We start from the raw sequence: 19,982 nt of genomic DNA, 5'->3' as shown, positions 1-19,982 counted from the left end.
ACTGTTCCTGCATAGACTATGGCAATACTAAGCATTGTGTGGACAAGAAATCTTTTTGGTGATGAGGGTGACTCGTGGATTCGGACTCGCTCATCTTTTTCGGGGCTCGAGCTGTCGCTGGTGAACACGGGAGGGTCGCTACAGAATGATGGTGGCACACACAGTCGAAGACGTACTTGCACACGGCGTGTTGGCGCCGGTTTACATGAGCCTAGGCACAGTTCTCGCTACAGGGGCTCGGGGCCTGGGTTGTCAGTTGGACAGTGGCAGTGTCAACTTACATGGCATTCTCCTTGTCCGCAAAAACGCGGCGCCTTGTGGGCAGCGGCTCGTGCTTCAAGGGGATGATCTTGGGCGTCTTGGGCTTCGACTTGGTGCGGCCCCTCGGTTTCGGCTGGTTGCCGTGGTTCTTGCCGGCAGGCTGAGGGATCTTGCTCTTTGGCGCGTTGCCGCTGTGGGACCAGAGGGAGCCTAGCGGCGCACGATCGCGATCGTCTCCGTCCTTGCTGGTGAGCTGACGCTTGCCGGCCACATGCTTCAAAGGGCTGAGGTCACCCGTGCGGACGCGAAGGGCCGTCAGACTATCCTCCCAGCCAGCGAATGGAGAGCCGTTAGCGTCAACCATCACCCTGCGAGAGGGGAAGGAGCCATGCTTCGGGGGCGCCGGCGGAGTGAAGGCGATGAACGTCGGCAGGGGCGAGGCGACGGAAGCAGTGGAGGGCTTGCGGTCGCGGGACGAGTCGTTAACACCGAGCTTCTTGATCATCGACTCCGAGACGGAGCCGAGAGGACTGTGTCCAAGAGCCGTCGTGATGTCCTCGCTGTGGCGCTTGCGCCTCCAGCCCAGGTTGCGGCGGCGAGTCGAATCCGTCACACTGGAGCGGAAGCTGCTGTCCTCAACGGGGCTGGGCGACTTCTTCCTCTCGAGGTTTCGCAGCGAGTTCGGTAAAACCTCAGAGTCGCGAGCGAAGTGGGTCAGCAGAGCGGAGGCGGGTCCATCAGTGCCGGCGTCGGAGCGGCTGCGCATATTGCGGTATCGGGTCTCGGGAGGTGGCAGGTCGCCGCGGTCGACAGGTGCCACGCTCGGTCTGTTCGCACCAAAAGACTTCTGCTGGAGCGCTTGACCGGGCAGAGCCTGGTCCAGCGGGCGATACGCCTCCTGCGACTGCGCTAGAAACAGCTGGATGTCATGGTACGACGAGGGCAGGAAGGCGGGTAAACTCTTCTCAACGCTGTTCGGCTGCCAGTCCATAGGCTCAAGGTCGTGGGGACTGTGAGAGGCGTCCAACGGGTGTCGAGGGCTACCGGTGCGGATGGTACCGTAGGAGGACTCTTCGCGTATAGTTGGCTGAACCTCGACGTTGGTAGACGAGAGGCGGCCCTGAGGGTGCACACCGCTCGGAGGAACGGAGCTGCGCGTCTCGAGGGAGAACAACGACGACACTTCGGTGGAGGTGTCGCCAGGTGAGATCAGATCGGGGAGAGATTCATTGTCCGTCGACAGCTGAAGTCGAGGCGGGCGGTGCCGGCGAGTGATTGATCTAGGCCTGGGACGAAGGACACTGGTGCGATTAGGGCCTGTAATGTCAGCTGCCAAAGACCACATGAGGAGCTTACCCTTGCCTTGCGCGTTGAGTGCTGCGGTGAAGCGATCCGAGATCATGGTTAACGGGGACTCCTCGAGGTAGTGGTTCAGTGCGCCACCGTAGGGTGTCTCGTAGCTTGAGATGCTACTGTCGCGGGAGTGGAACACGCGGGGCATAGACATGCTTAGGCGGACCGTCTGCTCGCTCGTGTCCGAGGCGCGGCATGACGAGTTCGACGACCCGCGCTGCGAGTGCTGGTAGTCGCCAAAGTCGAAAGTCGAGCTCGAAGACTGAACGCGCTGGTCTCTCTTCTTGGCTCCGTAGGCCATGCCCAGGTCGATAGTGACGCTCGACATCTGCGCCCGTTGAGCCCTCGAGAAGTACTCGGCGCTGTACGGGTGCATGTCGTCAAACTCCTCCCTGTGGCGGCGTTCCTGCTCCTGGAAACTGCGGAAGCCCAGAGCTGCCTCAGGCGAAACAGGGCTCATACCCTCGAGCATGCAGTCCCTGTCACGGTCGAACATCCTATCTCCGAGAGTGGGTCGCTCAATGCGGCTGTAAGAGAAGGCACTTGAGCAATCCGAAGGGATGCGAGCGCGAGTGCCTCGAGTGGGCGAGGGCACGACTGTGGCACTGCTGTCCTTGCTTCCGCGGATGGAGTAGACCGAGGCCTGACGACGCTTGCGCATGTCGATGGGGGGACCGGTGACGACACTAATCTCGGCCTCGTTAACCGATGATAAGGTTGAGGATGAGTTCTGGTGCAGGCGGTCACTCATCGATTGGATCGACGTCTGGCGAGAGGCAGGCTGCAACATGGACAGGATCGTCTGCGGGTCAAGCAGGTGCGAGTCGGTCGTAGAGGATGAGGTCTGCCGAAGTCGCTTCGACGACTGGCGCCGTAGCGAGCGATCAGCCTGGTTGAGGAGACTTTGCAGGTCGGCAAGTGACTCCTTGGAGCCCAGGTCAAGCCCGGGAGGGTCGCTGATGCCCTCAAAGTTGCGCTCGAACGACATGTGACCCTCGCGATAGATACCCTCGATAGGCTCGCCGAGACTGGATAACGACATGAAGCTGAACGCAGATGGCTGCTTCTGATGGTGTGTGGCATGCTGAGGACGCTCAGCCCGCTGTGCGGGAGGCAGAGGCGGCAGGGGAAGCTGAGGCGGTGCCCAAGTGACGGTTGGCCGCGGGAGCGAGAAGCCAGGCTGGCCAGCGAACGGTGCCGTGCTGCTCTTCGGCTTGCGGCGGTAGGTCGTAGCCTCCTTCGGCTGCAGCGGAACAAGCAATGGAAGCGAGAAGTCAGACTTGGAGGTCTTGACAATCGAGGGGGAGCATTTGGTTACCTTGTGGCGCTGGTCGATGGCAGTCGTCAAGCCGAACATGCTATCGAGATTGCGCGATTGCTCCAAAGCTTGCATGAAGCTGATGCGGTCCGTGCCACTCTCGAGACCAGCGAGCTCGGTGGTGAAGTCGAAAGAGTCACGATCGCCAGCACTGAGCGAAGTTGACGCCGGACGCATTGGTGCGCGGCGGATAGTGGAGGCAGCACGCGGATACAATGTCGCACGACCGAAGTCATCCGAGCGCGACAGCAGGATGCTTGCCCGCGAAGCCGCGGCAGGTGGACTGTCCGAGACATCGTACGGCGCCACAGGCACCTCCAGAGACCGAGCATCGGGTTTGGGAGTGCCAGCGCCAACGCCGATGAGGATACTGCCGTCACGCTCGGGGTGCCCAAGCTGACTCTGCGGTTGGATTGAACTGGACGCCGTAGAAGGTGCGATCGAAGCACGGCTGCGGAAGGTCGAGCTGCTTGGGCGCACCCTCTCTTCCTGCTCGTGCACGATCGATAACCTGGCCTGGCGCACGTTGCGGAGCCGGTTCAGAGGCGAGCGAGGCGGAGTCGGCATGAAGTCGCGGACCTTGCTCTGCGGCGACGGCGACACAGCAGTGGCGGTGCCACTAGAAGACTTCGGAGCGAGGGAGAGCGGCGTACGGAACCGGCCAGACGATGGCGATGCAGCGGGGCTCTTGGCACGTGAAGTAGACAAGAGGCTGCCACTCTTCCAGCTGCTTGACCATGTGCTCTTACTCTCGGGGCTGGTCGACTGGCGGCGCCTGGTTGGACTGAGCTGGCCGATGGCATGAACGAGGCGGTCCAGGTGACCCGTAGCGGCAGAGACATCATCAAAACTTTCTGCAATGTCAGTTCAGTTGCTTTGTCAAGCTAACTCACGCTTCGATCGAATGATACGGGGGTTGTCAACACCACGGCTGCCCACACGGCTGAAGAAAGCAGCCGTATCGGGGCTCGTGTCGTTCATGTCCATGGGCTGCGATCCAGCAGAGGCGGCAATGAGGTGGTGACCAACCCCGTCGATGGCATCAGCCAGGCGACGCAAAGCCTTGGGCGACGACTGCGGCGTGACCAGGGGTGATGACGGTGCCATACGGAGCATGTCCGACGACCTCTTCAGCGCCACGCCGAACAAGCCAGCTAAGCTCTTGCGCTTCGGCAGGCGTCGAGAGGCTGCATCGGGATGCTCGTCTCGCGGTGACCGAGTCCGCGTATCAGATTTGGTTGACGTCTGAGACTTCTGTCGGCGACGGACTGCGGCCGGTGTCGCAGCGCCGGCGGTGCCTGTCGAAGGTCGAGTGACACGGATCGCGGGCACGTGCCGAGGCGACGGGCGGCGGAGCGAGGAGGGTCTAGACGCATTGTCACGGGGCGCTGTGGTCAGCACAGACTGAATAAACAAGCTTACCCTTGTCATCAGTGCCTTGCTGGCTCTTGACGGTAGACCTCCTGGACCGAGTGCTGATCGCCTTCCAGATGCGCGACCGGGTCTTCTCCTTATCGAGAGACTTCCTGTTTGCGAAGGCACTCTGTGGGGACTTCCCATTCAAGGCTAGTGGAGAGCGAGGGAGGATAGCTTGTCGAAGAGAGGAGAAGCGGTTCGGTAACTCTTCAGCGGCCAGCGGCTGCTCTGACGTTGACCCAGTCAAGGGGACGTCATATTCAGTCAAGCTGGAACAGTCAGCTGAACACACTATTGAACAGCTCACCTGTGGACCCACGTGCTCTCTGGGCGACTGCCCACCACCTGGGCTTCGTCGGACACGCTCGCTGCATGGCGCTCGGCGGTCATCGCCCTAACTGTCTCCGATGTCTTCCTGCTCCTTGCAGAACCTGCAGGCAACCTTGTCGCTCCGCCCTCGACCTGCCTGAACGGGTCCGGGCCTGCACTTGGGCGCGGTCGGGTCAACGGGGCGAGACCACCGTCAGCAGCGAATGACGGGAGCGGGGGTAAGGGGGGCGCCTCGCTCGGGCCGTGATCCTGTTTCCATCCTAAGATTTGGGAGAGACCTTTGCGCGTCTTCGCTTTCGGCTTGAGAATGTCTTTCGTCGTCGAGTCGGGTCGGGCACTCCGCGTGGTCGGGGGCTTGCGTAACGTTCGCCGCTCGTCGCTGAACATGCCAGATGACATGCCACGGAGCGACTTGAAGGGGCCACTGCGCTGAGACTTGCGCGGGCTACTCCGGCGAGAGTGCGACCGGGGAGACTGCTGGTCCGACTTCATGATGAGAGGTCCTTTTGGTGTGTTGAGTGTTGATGTCGTTACGTCGTCAGGTGCCGTGACACAGAGGGGTGGCGTTTGAGGGAACTCGTCGATCTGATTCACAAATGAGGATCGGCGAGCGGGAGTTAACACAGCGCTAAACAAGCGGTCGTTGTCGGGGTCGACGAGCTTTGAACAAGAGCGGGAATGCACACTAAGGTAAGGGTTTCGTTGAGACGTGAGTCGAGCGAGTCGTTATTTGCCGTGAGTGGCAAAAGCTGCCACTAGGAGCCGTGTGCCGAGCACAGAGGGCCGGGTCGTTGTATCGTGGTCGCTGTCGTGTCAGCACGCACTAGGCTCGCCGTGCATGGTTACTCACCGCGCAGAGGAGGTTGGTGAAGAGTCAATGCGCGCAACGGAGGTCGTTAGATGTTGAACCCAAAGACAAGGCGAATGTGGAGGAGAAGACGAAAGCGTGAACGGAAAGAGGAGAGGAGGGAAGATGAGGAGGTCGAGTCCTGGTGCGTCGTTAAGTGATAAAGCGGGCAGATAGATGGAAAGGAGGGTGTATCAAATAACGAGCGTCGCAAAGGGAAGGTTTCAGAGGAGGAGTGTGGGCGGCACCGTGTGCTGTGTGTGAGGTGATCGTTAAAAGAAGTCAATCGCGTCCAGTGCGCGGCTCTTGTTTTCATCAGTCCCACCAGTGTGGCTGCGCCCTCGGTACCCGGCTGCTCCCGATGCCACTGCGCATGCTTGGTGTGCACGCCTCCAACGACCGTCACAGCGGCCAGTGCTTGTTTGATTGCTGGTCAGTGCATGGTGCGCATCCCAATCTTGCAATCGCATCAGCGATTACGGCCCTGGACAGTCCCAAGCCCCCCTTCCGCATCGGCTATCACTGCGCGCCATCGAGCCCAAGACGTTTCTCTGCGTGAGCTCCTGGCCCTGGGGCCATCACCATTCGTTGTAACCTCATGTTTCACAAGGGTGTACAGTGTGGCTGGTCCGGCTCGTGCGTACAGGGCGTGGCGGATCCGAGGGGGATGCGGCTCGAGCGCTCGACTCGGCGGGTCCCGAGGTGCGATGAGCGTGGGCGCGACCCATTGGCATCATGAAGTCAGAAAGCGAGGTGAGCGGTGCGAGACGGCGCCTGCCGTACAGTCATACATGCATACAATGGAAGATAAACTTACAGGACACCTCACTTGTTCGCCAGCACCCAGGCGACCATCCTCGATGGCATGCTGGTCGTCACGATTCCCATGGCGCCCTGCACCTGTACCGCTCGATGTGACGCATTAACCTGTAACGTCAGATCAGGTGCCCATCACCCCCCGCACGAGCCGTGGAGTAAACAACAAACAGCTCGTTCGAGACCAAACACTCACCGAGTCCGCACGGTACGCATCCTTGGCCTCCTGCAGATTGAGCGGGTGCGCCCAACCCTTTGCGCGCTCGGCCTCGTCGCGCTTTCGGTTGACCGTCGAAGCCGCATACTGCGACTTCTGCTCAGGTCTGTGGCTTGTCAATCACCTGACAAATTCCCACACGCCGACTTACGTCAAAACAAACTCCTCCGTCCAAGCGCCTGCCCTCGGGCGTTCCTTCACCTGGGCTTCTGCGTCAGGTGCCTTGGACTTGGCTGCGTCAGCCGGCGCCTTGCTGAGCTTGGACAAGGTCGATGCCAGCAGACTTTGTCTCGGGGCTGGCTTAGGAGGTATAGGTTTGTGGACGGGAGTTCCGGCAGCCGACTTGGGTGTGCCACCGACGGCTGTAGGTGTGGAAGCGCTGGGTCGCTTGATGGAAGAACCGCCCTTCTCCTTCTCCGCAAGTGGTCGCTTCTTCGGCTGCGTCTTGTCCTTCTCCTTCTCCTCTGCCTTATCCTTCTCCTCCTGCTTCGCTGAACCGTCTTGTCCATCATCTCCACCGACTGACGTAGATGACTTGCTAGCCGCAGCGTCTGCGCCGAGAGCTTTCGGCTTCCTCTTCTTCGCAGGCGGCTTGGGCTCCTCAGCCTCGGGGGACGGGGACGTAGCTTTCTTCTTCTGAGGCTTAGAGCGAGCCTTAGGTGCTTCGTCCTCATCATCCTCGTCGCCGGAGTCTACGATCCGTCGTCTCTTAGACGAGGACACTTTCGGTGCTTCATGGTCATCGTTGGGGTCGTTCTTCGCCGGCATGTTGTCGTCCTCTGGCTTCTCCGTCTCTTCAGTGGGAGCAGTGGCGGAGTCTGCTGGGAGAGGAGGAAGCTCCTTCTCAGGTTCGGGCTCGGCAGCATTGCGCGAGGACCGTCCTCGACGACGCTTCGGTGCATCAGCAGCCGGTTCATTGTCCGCAGGTGGCTCGGGAGCGCCCTTCTTGGCTCTAGGGGCACGCAGCTTAATCTTGGGGATCTTTGGTGGCGGTGCCTGAGGTCCAGGCTGGGCCTGATGAGCCTCAGACGTCGGCTCGTGCTCTGACGCAGACGCGGGCAGACCGATGTCGGGTGACGGTGCTCTGAGTGGAGGCTCAAGCTCAGGAGTGGGAGCCTTGACCGGTGACGGCGGAGCACTGAGGGGTGACGACGGCGCCTCCGACAGCGGACTCGAATCGGTCGCAGGAGGTGCCATGGCGGCTGTCGTAGCGGATGAGTTGGTATCGAGTGAATGCGAGCGACAGAGGGTTAGTTGCCAGCTTCAGCGTTCCGCACAATAGCGGTGATCAGCGCGACGCGGACAATGGCGCCTCTCCGTGAGGGCGAGCGGAAGCAGATCCGCTTATCGGCCACGCGGTTAGCATGCGAGGCAGACCGAGTGCCTAGAAACTTCTAAATGGCAATTACCCCGTCGCGATTAGGATCCTAATCTCGGTGAATGATTAGAAAGCGGCGTTTGGTGACGTAACCGAGCGTGCTGGGTGCTGACCGAGCCTGGCAGCGGCGCAGAAGACTTAGTTGTTGATAAGAGTGTCTCGATCTTGCGAGTTTCGACAACGAACATTGCCTCTTTAGACCTCCAAAAATGGCTCCTAACGTTACAGAGATTCAGTCGACTTCCCGTAAGTCCAGCTTGCTGAGCAAAGCTGACGTTAGAGTTCGAACAGATTCAGAAGTCGCTGGCCCCTGACCAGCTCCTCGTCCTCGACTTCCACGCTACGTGGTGTGGACCATGCCATGCGATCGCCCCCGTGTACGAGCAGCTCGCGAACAAGTACCCGCAGGTAAAGTTCTGCAAGGTGGACGTGGACAGGCAGCAGGACCTCGCGCGGCGGTACCAGGTCAGCGCGATGCCGACGTTCAAGTTCATCAAGGGCGGTCGTGTCGTCGAGGAGATCCGCGGTGCGAACCCCCAGGCGCTGCAGCAGAACGTGCAGCGGCTCGCTGGACCTATCAAGCCTCCCAAGCCGGCTTACGTCGACAAGGGCCCCGTTGAGGGCTCGCTCCTGTCCGAGGTCAGTAGCACGGGCCTGAGCTGTCTCGGCGAGGCGTCCGGGCACCCGCTCTCGAGCATCGTCGGCCCCGACGCCGGACCCAAGGGCCGCTCGTACCTCGAGTCGGACACGGACCCGGAGCTCCTGATCAGCATGCGCTTCAACGAGGCGGTCAAGATCAAGCACATCAGCTTCTTCGCCGCCATCAGCCCCGAGCAGGCGCCCAAGACGGTAAAGCTGTTCGCGAACCGCGACAACATGGACTTCAACGACGTCGCGTCCGCCGAGCCGACGCAGGTCCTCGAGCTCAAGCCCGAGGAGACCAAGGGCGAGCGTGTCGAGCTCAAGTACGTCAAGTTCCAGAACGTGCGGAGTCTCGTCATCTTCATCGAGAACAACCAGGGCGGAGACGAGACGACGCGCATCGACTCGCTCGACCTGTTCGGTGTCCCTGTGAACGCGAAGTAGGGCGCTCAGTAGTAGTATTGTAGCCGGGCATCGATGTACATAATCCATGCGAACGAAGCACACAGGAAGCAGCACAAGATCCACACAAATGCGACACCTCTCGTTGGTGGGCGGACATAGCCGTGGGAGACGGAAATAGCCAAAGTGCGGAACATCTCTGGACGCGAGGCGCCGCACAACGTCATTTGTTTTGACTCCCTGGGCTGGGTCAGCGATCTGGACCGAGAGTGATCTTCCGTGACGGCTGACACTACTGGGCTTGCACACACACACACTACACACACACGCGTACACTAACCCACGTTCCTTCTCTCGCTAGCTTCAATTTCTTATCTGCTGTCTGTCCCACTCGTTTGTTTGTTCGCCGCTCGCGCCCCCGTCACCTGTCTCCGTTCGACCTGAATTCATCGTCCGCCCACTTCCCACACCTCCACACTCACTCAACTTCCAATCCGCCCGTAGGCGGCGGCGACACCAGCCTCTCAAGGCGACAGTAGCCTCAAGATCATGACGATACGCAAGAAGGGAACGAGAACGCCAGAACGGGAGCGGGACGCCGGGCTGCCCAATTCCAGCCGGGAAGGTTATGGGACTTTCGGCGGGGGATGGCCGCCGACGCCCGACTCGTCCCTGTTCTCGACGGACGAGGCCGCGATTGCGGACTCGGAGCTAACGCAAGCCGAGAGGGAGGAGTACCACCGCGGCCTCGTGACTTGGAAGAAGGCGAAGAGTTGGCGTTTCTGGATAAGGTGGAAGTGGGTGCCGTGGTATGTGTTGCTGCTTGCTGCGTCGTGCGTCCTCGCCGCGCTCAGCATATACCATCGAGAAGTGAGTAGGCTCCAGCGGCAAATGGTGGCGGGTTGGAGCTGTTTGGTTCCCCGGGATCCCTGGTGATCCTCCATTGGCTCCACTGGTCGACTACCGCGGCGAAGAGCTTAAGGGCTAATCACAGATCATCAAACACCTCACGCCCGTCGTCGAGGAGCTCCGCAAAGTCAAGTATGGCTGGGTACTGGCCATTCTGGGGCTGGTCGTGCTCAACTTCCCGCCGCTTATGGGGAGCGAGCTGCTCATGGTCGCGTGCGGCGTCGTTTGGGGCAAGTGGGGCTATCCCATCGTCGCGGTCGGCACGATTCTCGGCGAGATGGCCAACTTCACGTACGTAGGGACAGCTGTTTGGGAATCGGAACGAAGCTGACAGCCAGCGTCTGGAGCACCTGCTGCTCGGCCCGGGCTGAGAAGTTCTCCCGCAAGTCGCTGAACTATGCCTGTCTCCGGCGCGTCATTGATGACGGCGGCCTGTTCCCGGCTTGGGTCATTCGTATGTCCGCCCTGCCGACGCATGCGACGACGGTCCTCTTCGCTGTGTGCGGGTTTCCTGTGAGTCCCTCCTCCGTTTTCCCGTATGCCACGCTCCCTCCTTATCCCGGCCCCCTTGCTCCGGCCCCCTTGCTCCGGCCCCCTTGCTCCAGCCTTGTCATCCTTCAGCTGGGATGTCTACAGCCCAAGCTAACGCCCAGCCGGCCAAGTTCCTCCTCGCCATCATCCTCTCGCTGCCCAAGCAGTTCGTGGCCGTGTACCTGGGCGTACTTCTCATCAACGGCGACCAGACGGACACGAGTCGCATCCTCTCCCGCGCCGTAGTCTGCACCGGTGTCCTCTTCACCCTCGCCAGCTTCTGGTACCTCCAGAACTCGATGGTGGCTGTGCGCAAGAGCGTGATTCTTGGCATGCGCGCCGATCTCGCGCGAAGAGGCATCGTCGAACCGCCCCCGGACACGCCGCTCACACCCGCCCTGCACAGTCTTGGTCCTCACGCACCGGGGCCGCACACACCGGGAAGCCACGGACTGCACACACCAGCCCCCACGACGCCGGACACTTCGCACTTCCTCCTGACCCCAGAGACACCGACCGACCACAGGGACCACACGTAACACCTAGACCAACCAGAAGACCGTAGAAGAAACCATGATCGATCTGTATTTGTATGAGACTCTTGGACACTGTTGAAATGATGCATGCTATATTTAATGGGGTATCAATACAGGTCTCTGATCACAGAGTATGATATAACAGCCGTTGAGGCCGGAATTTTAGGGGGTTGCGAGTGTTGACTTAGAGGACGTTGACCTTGGGGAACTCGAGCTTGGGGCCGATCTGGCCGCAGCACATCTGGCCGAGCTTGTGGCCGACCTCGATGGCCTCGTTGAGGGTCTTGCCCTGGGCGATGGCGCCGAGGAAGCCACCGGCGAACATGTCACCGGCACCGTTGGTGTCGACAATCTTGTCGTCGGCGAGCTTGGGGACGGGGAAGACCTTGGGGTTCTCCTCCTCGGGCGAGAGGTTGACGGGCGAAGCCGAGGGCTGCGACGAGGCAACGAGGGTCGAGTCGGCACCCTGGGTGATGATGACGATGCGGGGGCGCGAGGGGTTGGACTTGGGCGAGGCGGCGAGGGCAGAGGCGATCTGGGGGAGCTGAGCGTCACCGAGACCAGCGGCCTCGGCGTAGGCGGCGGCCTCGGACTCGTTGCCGATCAGGATGTCGACGTGGGGGAGGAGCTGCCCAAGCTGGACCTTGAAGAACTGGGGGATGAAGGGAGCAGAGAGGTTGAGAACGACAGTCTTGCCCTTGGACGAGGCAGCCTTGGCGATCTCAAGGGCAGACTCGACACCGTGGGTGAGGAAGAAGCCACCGATGTAGAAGTACTGGGCGCCGTCGATGAGGGCGGCAACCTCGGGCTTCTTGAGGTGGTCGGGGGTGAACATCTCAGCGGCACGGAGGGTGGTGACGAGCGAACGGTCGTGGTTCGAGAGGATGACGGCGCAGGCACCAGTCTTGGCCGGGGCGGGCTGGATCTGGTAGGCCGAGATGACACCCTCGGTCTCGTTGACCTTGGAGAGGGTCTGGGTGAGGTCGTCGTCACCGACGGAGCCGATGTAGGCAACCGACTTGGGGGGGAGGACGTACTGTGCGGGTCAGTTTGGGCAATCGGGGAATGTTGTCACTGCGCCCCTCTATCACAGCCTTGCTGCGAACGGCACAGAAGGAAGACTCACGGAAGCACCACGAGCGGCATTCTGAGCGGCACCACCGGCGACGTAGGTCACGTCAGCGTTGGCGACAATGTCCTCGTAGATGGGCATGTGCTTCTCCTCGGCGAGAATGGCATCGTTGGACTTGAGGCCATACTTCTCGAGGTAGGCAGGGCCCTGCGCGGCAGAGACCTGGATGTCGAGCTGGACGTTAGCTTGAAGCCAAATCACGCTAGCTGTTGAGAGAGGCAGCTTTTGCACTGCTGCCTGCAGTTGACTTTATGACTGCAAAGAAGAACCTCTCCAATCGATCGAGCCATCCGAGGCTGATTTTTCATCGTGTCATCGTTGCCGGATGTTCAGCGTGCAGTGCCTAGCATGCAGCACGAACAGCATCAAGCACCACATATAGCAATCGCAAAGCCGATACTCACGAGGGGGTTACCAATGCAGACGACGGAGGGGGAAGCCATTTTTGAAGATTGTTGACGGAAAGTCTGGAAAGCCAACTTGTTCGGAAACGTGCATTATCTATGGCACGCCGCGTCCGGCCCTCGGTACCCAGACACCCCACGCCACGCTACGGTACGGCACCTTTCTGGCGCGCAGCTGCCGTGCGGCGGCTTGGCGCTCTGTGCGCACAGTGCCCCGCCAGGCTGGCTCTCCAGCGTCTCACCCCAGAAATATTTCGATTGCGTTTTTGGCAGTTTTTCTCCAGCGTTCTTCTGCACGTGGTATCTGGGGTCTCGCTTCTGGAGATCGAGAGATCGAGAGCGGAGCCCCAATCTCGACTCGGTCTCTTTCGACCACTGCTATTGTCCGAGCTTTCGACATCGCTTCCTTTGCCGCTTTCGATGTGCTCTACCGAGCTTCGCGACGACGACGAGAAGGGCAAAGTGAAGAGGGAATACATGCCGGCCAAGACACTCTTGATCTATGTGTGCCGTCATGGCCAGACGGACTAGTGAGCTGAGCTTCGATCGCCGGCTGACGACAGCAACCTCGAGGGCCGCATACAGGGCAACCTGGACATCCCGCTGAATGACCAAGGACGCACCGAGTCGCGCGCTCTGGCCGATTACCTCGCACCGATACCGTTCAAAGAGGCGTACAGCTCACATCTGAGTCGGGCGACAGAGGTAAGTCCCCCACCCCGCCCACAACGTGGGTGGCAAGAAGGAAGAGGCGCTAATGACAGACCGCGGACATCTGCCTGCGCGAGCACCCCGGATTGGAACTGACGAAGGACCCCGGGCTGCGCGAGCGTGCCCTCGGCAGTCTGGAGGGCAACATCTGGCTGGCGGGTGCCGACCTACCCGACGACTGCGAGACCAGAGAGGAGTGAGCTTCCTATCTTCCTCTATGAGCTGACATCAGTTTCCGTGCCCGTGTCGCCGTGTGGGTAAAGGGCTTTCTGGCCTCTCATGCGCCAAAGTATGAGCCGCCAGAACCCGCCGCCGCTGCTGGCTTGGAATCCTCCCCGGGACCGGAGGAGGAGCGCATTCTCATCATCTCGCACGGAGCGTACATCTCGGCGCTCTATGCCGTGTTGATCACAAAGTTCGGCTTCAAGAGCAAGAACGCGAAGCAGACCACGGGGTGCTCGAACACATGCATCATGCGCATTCGAGTCGACTACGACGAGGACGGCCGGTACAGTGGCGAGATCCTGAGCTGGAACGAGACGCCGCACCTCGGCAATGTGCGCGGGACGAAGAGCAAGGTCGACGACGACGTGCGGACGGCGTGGAGGTCCAAGATGAACTCGTAGCATAGATGTAACCTAGAAGCGTATGTAATGATAGATGGTAGTTCTGACTGAGTTCGTCGCGGCGACCATCGTTGGTGGCAAGTGAGGCGAGGGGCTGAACAGTGCCAAGAGAAGCGAGGGTGCATCCCCCGAAACACAGCGTGAACGCCTCCTCAGCCACGTTACGGATTCGCACTGGGGATCTTCTCGCCTTCTCGTGAGGGACTACCAGGGGTCACAATCGTGACTGTGGCGTCAGGAAGCTGATTCTGCATGTGACGAGCATGCGCATGCTGTGCATGTTGCCTCTTGTTCGTCCAAGTCATGTATGCCCCCAGCACATTGGTCCGTCCCAGCAAGCACTCGGAGGAATCCCCTCACATTCACAAGGGGAGACGAGAGGGCGGGGGCACGCGTCGACCCCGCCCTTCTCTTCCAGCTGCACACATTACTTACTGCTGTGCCGCGTACCCTGGTACCAAACCTCTGGGAGGTGATAAGGAAGAAGCGGTGTTGGTAGACTAAGGCTGTGCCACCCTATCCCTCAGGTGGCGTATTCTTTACTCTTCCAACGTGAGCTTGAAACGCCTCCTGACTTACTGCATGTGTGTGCTGCCCTTAGTGCGGCGATCCTTAGTGCGACCATCCTCAGTGTGTGGAACCGAATGTCTGCAGCTGGCAAAGGCCGGAATGCGGCGCCAGTTTCACTGGAATCAGCACAACGAACACACAGGACGAGACGGTCTTGTCAGCCATCATCTGTTCGTAAGCCACGGCACTTCGCCCTCTGGGTGACGGCTTAATCTTGGTCAACCGGGAATCATGTTGCTGCACTACAGGTTTATCCGTCAACGGCGACCGCATGTGCACATACAGGATCGAGAACGTGATCAGGTTGCTAAGGCAGGTCGGGGGTTGTGGCAGTCACGGCCAACGCACGTCTCAGTGCGAACTGCCAGGCCTAATTTTAAAACAGAGGGGGAAGCGCCACGGGTTCTTCGCTAATCGAGGCTAGTTCAAAGGTCCTCGTGAGGGGGTATTGCGGCCGGACGGGATGCGCAACCGAGTGGTTGAACCACTAGAGTCATCTTTTATGGTGTGTTCGTGGGCGCTGCTGGCGGTGCTACACGGACCTTTCTGTGCGATACTTTCGCCCTCGCGGCTGTGAGGAGGCGCTGCTGGCAAAACAAACTGACTGCGACAGTGGCCACCGTCGCAGGGGAACGAGAAGAAGATGAGGGAAGACCGCGAGGACTGCCATGTCAGTCTCAGCAAGTGCCACTCGAAGGTGCCACTCCCACCCAGGCAGCGTCTACGGTACGCTCATGTGCTCACGCATCTGAGGAAAGGAGACCCGAGACAATCGAAAGTGCAAGAGCCCAGAGGAAAGCCTGGAACGATCCCAGCTCCACATCCATCCATCTGTGCGTTTCTGACCCCCCTGCGCACGATGGAGCAGCGTTACGCCAGCTGGTGTTCCAAGCTCCATCACGCGCAACTCTTTTACTTCGTGGAGCGTCAAAATCCATAGTACGCACGCAAGTACGTGCGTGCATCTCGAAGTGCGTACCTGCCAGTACCTGCCCTCCCATACGAAGGACAGATAAGGAGGCAAGGCGATGCGCCGTTTCATCAGCGCACATGCGTATCGTCTTCGTCTGTCCGATGGGCCGCTGGAATGCAAGCCTCAGGCTACCACCACTGCGTGCTTTCACCAGATATCCCAGCGCCTGCGGCACGGAGCAGAGCAGAGCACAGCACAGAGCAGAGCACCGCCTACCGGCCGAGAGTGACAGAAGCTTAGCACGAAGCTCAGCAAGCTCGAGAAAGGCCCGAGGCACGTCCAAATCGCCCACTGAGCCTCTGGCATTCTTAGGTCAGTGCAAAACTGTATCGAGCACACACCCGGGTGCCTTCGTGCGTACGCCTAAGCGCCCGAGCTTCTTAAACTCGCCACGTTTCGGCGTGCGTACGTCCGCCCACACCCTCGCTCAAGGGCTGGAGGATGTCCAACGGAAATCGTCAAAGTTGATGCCGGCCGTGCTGAGCTTGTTCTCTCTTGGGCTGGCGTGCTGATCCCAGCCCGTGGCGTTGGGTGTTCGGTGAGTGTGCCCGCGTCCCTCCAGTCTCCTCTGTCCGACTACTGCTCAGCATCGCGCCCACACGGATAATTACCACGGATCCACAGATGAACACGACACGGTACGCACCGCACTGTCTCCGCACCACTCAAGCACGACCAAGCACGGCCCAGGCCCGCCCAGAAGACTTGGAATGAATGCATGCACCGCTCGTTCCCATGGATAAGAGATCTAGACGCTCGGCGGACAGACATGCATAATGCTGGACCATGAATGGGGTTTGCTCCAGCGGGAAGCAGAGTTACGTGAGCTGGACGGCCCACGGGCCGCCATTTCGACCGGCCTGGGCCACTCATTCTACCTGTCTTTGATGCCTTTCACCGTCCGAATTTCGGTTCCAGACAGACATCTGCGAGCATGGGAGCAATACCGCGAAGACTGGACTCGACTAGCTTACGAGCATGCTTACGTCCATGCAGGCAGATGTCCGTCCCCGATGAGAAAAACTCCCCGACAACCTGATCTTGGCGAGAGATCTGTCTTCCGTCTGTAGCCGTCGCTGTTGCTGACACTTCAGCCGGCGGGACGCTGGGTCCATTGACCAAGGGTTATAAGGGTCGGGCAGGCTTCAGAATAGTCTCGAGGACACGCAGACTCTGTGATGTTTACGGCCACTGGGCCCAGCCGGCCAAGGAAGAGAGGACGATCATCAATGAGCCACCAGCCCTTCCCGCGCCCCTCGACCCTGGGTTTAGGCAGAGCTGGCAGAGCTGGCAGAGCTGGCAGAGCTGCCGGCGCAAGGTCTAATTGGTATGCGGTCTTGGCTGGGCTTGGTTGAGGTCCGGCTCGCTTGTTGATGTCATAGCAGCCTCACCGGGCCGCCGGGACAGCCCAAGAGGGAAGTCGGCACCCTAAACTCCAACCCCTCCAATCGGACATTCAGTTGCGTGACCTTGCACGCGTCTTCATGACACACAAGTATGCCGGACAGACGCGTCGTCTGCTCGAATGCAGTGTGTCAGCCAGGTCTGTCTGACAGACACTGCGTTGGCTTATGACATCCTCGTCCTCCGAATTGCTCCCTCCGGATGCACACGATCCGGGACAGGGATGGAGAAAGGTCGGGATGCGGTGAGCCTGCCGCCACGCAGCTCTGGTAGAGCAGCTCGCACTACAGCTCGAAGGTTGGAGACTAGTTGGAACATGATGCAGCGCAGCGCAGCTCTTGTCAACATGAAGCAGACAGAACATGTGATGCTGCGCAGTATTGACTGGTAGCTATCCGTGCAATTTCGGTCGCGGAGCAAGGTGTCAATAAAAGCCATTTCAACGACGAAATGTGTTTCAGCCGGCAGCCGGAACGTACGGAACGTGTGGGATGCATTCACCTCGCGTCCGGCTCGTGTCTGTCTGGGAGCTGGGGTATGTCATTCCGGCCCGGATGCTTCTTCCCTCCCGCCTTTGGCCTTCCCTCCCCTGCCTCATGCCTCCGGGCTCCAAGCGATCATGCTCCTTCCGATCCTGTACCGGTCTTCCTAACACCACCTTTCCTAGCTGTTCCCGCTGATGGCTTGAACGTCTTGGAACGAACTCTGTTGCCTGTTCCACCGCCGAAGCGGCGGGTGCGTCTGGGTTCAGCTGGGTTTCGTGTACGAACGTCGCACCGCCAGTCTAACAGTGGTTCGTTTCGTGCGTGCAATCGGCTTGCGGCACGATGATGCCAAACGTGCGCTCCGAAACACACTGCGACGTCCTCAAGCACACGCGCAGCGCGCAGCGCGTAGCACTGCGACGACACATTTGCTGCCGCCGCAGAACAAAGTGGCCGGATGTGTATCCCATTCCGGCCCTCGTAACTCAAGGCACACCTTGCCCTCCCTCTGCGTCCACCGCATTACGGCTTCCTGCCCTCTCTGAGCTTTGCGTGTGGGCCGGCGCGTGTATCTTTAGCACCAGGCCGGGTCAAGAGCGGCCATATCATGACTCCCCATGCGAACAGAAGAATGACAGAGAATTGCAACAGGATGCAGAACAGTCAGAATAGGTCGCTATACCCCTCGGGTCGCTCCGATGAGTTGTTAGCTTGCCTAGCTCTGTCGGCATCAACAATCCATGCAGCGGCCGGAGGGGAGGGCATGCCTGACGTAAAATGAAGCCACACATTCATGCGTAACGGAAGGCGTCTCGCGGCGCTCAGTGGGCCTCGGTGGCGGCTTTCGAGCGTTGCTAGTTTCTCGCGGCACTCGTCATTGCGCTCATACTTGCATGCCTGCACAGAGCGCAACGCGCGCAGACTGATCAGAGTCCTAACAGAGTACCTCAGCGCATGCATGCTTGCATAACCTGCATGCACGTATGCACGTCCACCAGTGTCGACGTTGTGCAAATCACAGAGCTGTTTTTTCCGCTCTTTATAGAACAGGTGCCCAAGTGTTCAAGAGTCCAGAACCGGCGCGCGCGGTTCGACTGTCATGCCCCAATCAGGCAAGCTCGTGCAGGCCGAGCGGGCGTTCCGCTGTCGAGACCCTGGCGGCCTGGCGATAGCGGCCCTGCAGCCCCTGAGTTGGATTCGAACCCTAGGCATTCCGGTTTTGCATTCGGGGGGAGCACGCTCCATGGGCCATGGGCATACAGGCAAGGTGTGGACAGAGATCATGGGCCGCGGCGACCACGACAGCCACGACGGCCACGACGGTCTGGACGAAGAACAAGCTCACGCCCAGGTCCACAGGGGCCAGCAGGGCTCTGTCCTTTTGAGGGTACGAGGGTGGCCAGAAGGCAAAAATCGTGGTATCCTGACAAGTGTCCCGCGCGACCCGGACCCTGGGGTGCCCTCTTCCAAACCCTGGGCTGATCGTGAGATGCCTCGCGGGTCGGGGCGGCAAGCCCTAGCTTGTCTCGTCGGTTCGACGCCGCAGAACCCTATGGCCCTGGTGCCTGAGTCGAATGCTCATCCCGCAGTGCGCACGAGAGCCCAGGCTGGCCGCGCTCCAGCCAACAGACCAACTGTTTGTCTGGATCGAGGATGGCGAGGATCCCCCCGGCTGCTCTCGCGCAGGGAGGGAGACCCTTGGACAGCTCTCCCGGCCCATTGCTGCTGCTTTTCGCTACGTCGGTACCCCTATTAGCCCCCAGTCACACTCACTCTCTACTCACTCTGTACTGGCACACAGTTGAAATCCTAACGGCCTAACCGAGACACAACCACCGTCCTGCGTCAACCTGCTTCCCTCCCCCTTCACCCCTTCACTCCCTCACTCCCTGCACCCACCAACCCTCTCCCCCCAGCCCGGCCACCACCACCACCCACCACCACCGCACACTGCGCACCCCGCCGCGCGCTGCGTCTCTCCCTCCCTCTTCTCTTTCCTCTCCTCTCTCCTTTCCTTCCTCCTCTTCCTCTCTTTCTCGTCACTCATCTCATCCAAAACTCCATCGCTCCGCTCAAGGGCTGGAGGATGTCCAACGGAAATCGTCAAAGTTGATGCCGGCCGTGCTGAGCTTGTTCTCTCTTGGGCTGGCGTGCTGATCCCAGCCCGTGGCGTTGGGTGTTCGGTGCCTGGCCGCCTTCTCCCCTCCCTCCTCCCCCGTCCTCCCAACCGACAACATCCTCCCAGTGCGCCAGCAATCCCTTGCGACCCTCGCACGTCCACGCTCGTTCTTGATTCCTTCCGTTGTCCCTCCCCTGCCCCTTTCGTCTTCACCGCTTCAACTTGAGCCTTTCAGCTTCGACCTCTTTCTTCCCGGTTTCCCATCGTTCTCTTCCATTTCTTTCTTCTCGTTGCAGCAGCCCCATCGCCTCTGCGACCACCAACTTTAGAGTTCTTCCTCTTCCAACAAGCGCGCCTGCCAATCGCCCTTACTCCCCCCCCTCTTGTGACCCGCCATCGCTACGCCTCTACCTCCCGCCTAGTGTCCGTGTCAAGTGTAGCCTTTAACGCTGGATCAGACGCGTCGCCCACTTCACACAAACGGTCCCATCACTCAATCCACACGCGCCCGACGTTTTACCCCGACGCCGTCGCGTGTTTCTTTTGAGTGTGCACTTGTTCGCGTCTCGACAGAGCAGAACAAGTCTCTTTCATATCTAAAC

General features: G+C 60.0%; 6 protein-coding genes across 6 annotated transcripts; 3 read left to right on the top strand and 3 right to left on the bottom strand.

Annotated features, from left to right (window-relative positions):
- Positions 1–201: 201 nt before the first annotated feature.
- Positions 202–5,170, bottom strand: A1Q1_01764 (uncharacterized protein; the record flags this gene model as incomplete). The annotated part of the gene is made up of 5 exons (XM_014324803.1): positions 202–244; positions 282–3,786; positions 3,844–4,230; positions 4,355–4,617; positions 4,668–5,170. 5 exons carry the CDS (start codon positions 5,168–5,170, stop codon positions 202–204), a joined length of 4,701 nt encoding a protein of 1,566 aa, XP_014180278.1.
- A 1,180-nt stretch (positions 5,171–6,350) lies between these two features.
- On the bottom strand, positions 6,351–7,755 carry A1Q1_01763 (uncharacterized protein; the record flags this gene model as incomplete). Its single annotated transcript, XM_014324802.1, has 3 exons — positions 6,351–6,452; positions 6,538–6,664; positions 6,710–7,755. The coding sequence occupies 3 exons, from the start codon at positions 7,753–7,755 to the stop codon at positions 6,351–6,353; spliced, it is 1,275 nt and encodes a 424-aa protein (XP_014180277.1).
- Positions 7,756–7,863: 108 nt separating this feature from the next.
- On the top strand, positions 7,864–9,022 carry A1Q1_01762 (uncharacterized protein; the record flags this gene model as incomplete). The annotated part of the gene is made up of 3 exons (XM_014324801.1): positions 7,864–7,916; positions 8,062–8,182; positions 8,228–9,022. The coding sequence occupies 3 exons, from the start codon at positions 7,864–7,866 to the stop codon at positions 9,020–9,022; spliced, it is 969 nt and encodes a 322-aa protein (XP_014180276.1).
- Positions 9,023–9,627: 605 nt separating this feature from the next.
- On the top strand, positions 9,628–10,959 carry A1Q1_01761 (uncharacterized protein; the record flags this gene model as incomplete). The annotated part of the gene is made up of 5 exons (XM_014324800.1): positions 9,628–9,789; positions 9,859–9,912; positions 9,975–10,180; positions 10,228–10,343; positions 10,526–10,959. 5 exons carry the CDS (start codon positions 9,628–9,630, stop codon positions 10,957–10,959), a joined length of 972 nt encoding a protein of 323 aa, XP_014180275.1.
- Positions 10,960–11,140: 181 nt separating this feature from the next.
- On the bottom strand, positions 11,141–12,531 carry A1Q1_01760 (adenosine kinase; the record flags this gene model as incomplete). The annotated part of the gene is made up of 3 exons (XM_014324799.1): positions 11,141–11,992; positions 12,083–12,325; positions 12,493–12,531. The coding sequence occupies 3 exons, from the start codon at positions 12,529–12,531 to the stop codon at positions 11,141–11,143; spliced, it is 1,134 nt and encodes a 377-aa protein (XP_014180274.1).
- Positions 12,532–18,360: 5,829 nt separating this feature from the next.
- A1Q1_01759 (uncharacterized protein) lies at positions 18,361–18,830 on the top strand (the record flags this gene model as incomplete). Its single annotated transcript, XM_014324798.1, has 2 exons — positions 18,361–18,745; positions 18,808–18,830. 2 exons carry the CDS (start codon positions 18,361–18,363, stop codon positions 18,828–18,830), a joined length of 408 nt encoding a protein of 135 aa, XP_014180273.1.
- Positions 18,831–19,982: the final 1,152 nt, after the last annotated feature.

The sequence above is a fragment of the Trichosporon asahii genome (genome assembly GCF_000293215.1).
Source record: "Trichosporon asahii var. asahii CBS 2479 unplaced genomic scaffold scaffold00050, whole genome shotgun sequence".
In the NCBI taxonomy this organism is placed as follows: Eukaryota; Fungi; Basidiomycota; class Tremellomycetes; order Trichosporonales; family Trichosporonaceae; genus Trichosporon; species Trichosporon asahii.
The sequence above is the reverse complement of the archived record's forward strand: the minus strand, read 5'-3'. Positions and strand labels throughout refer to the sequence as shown.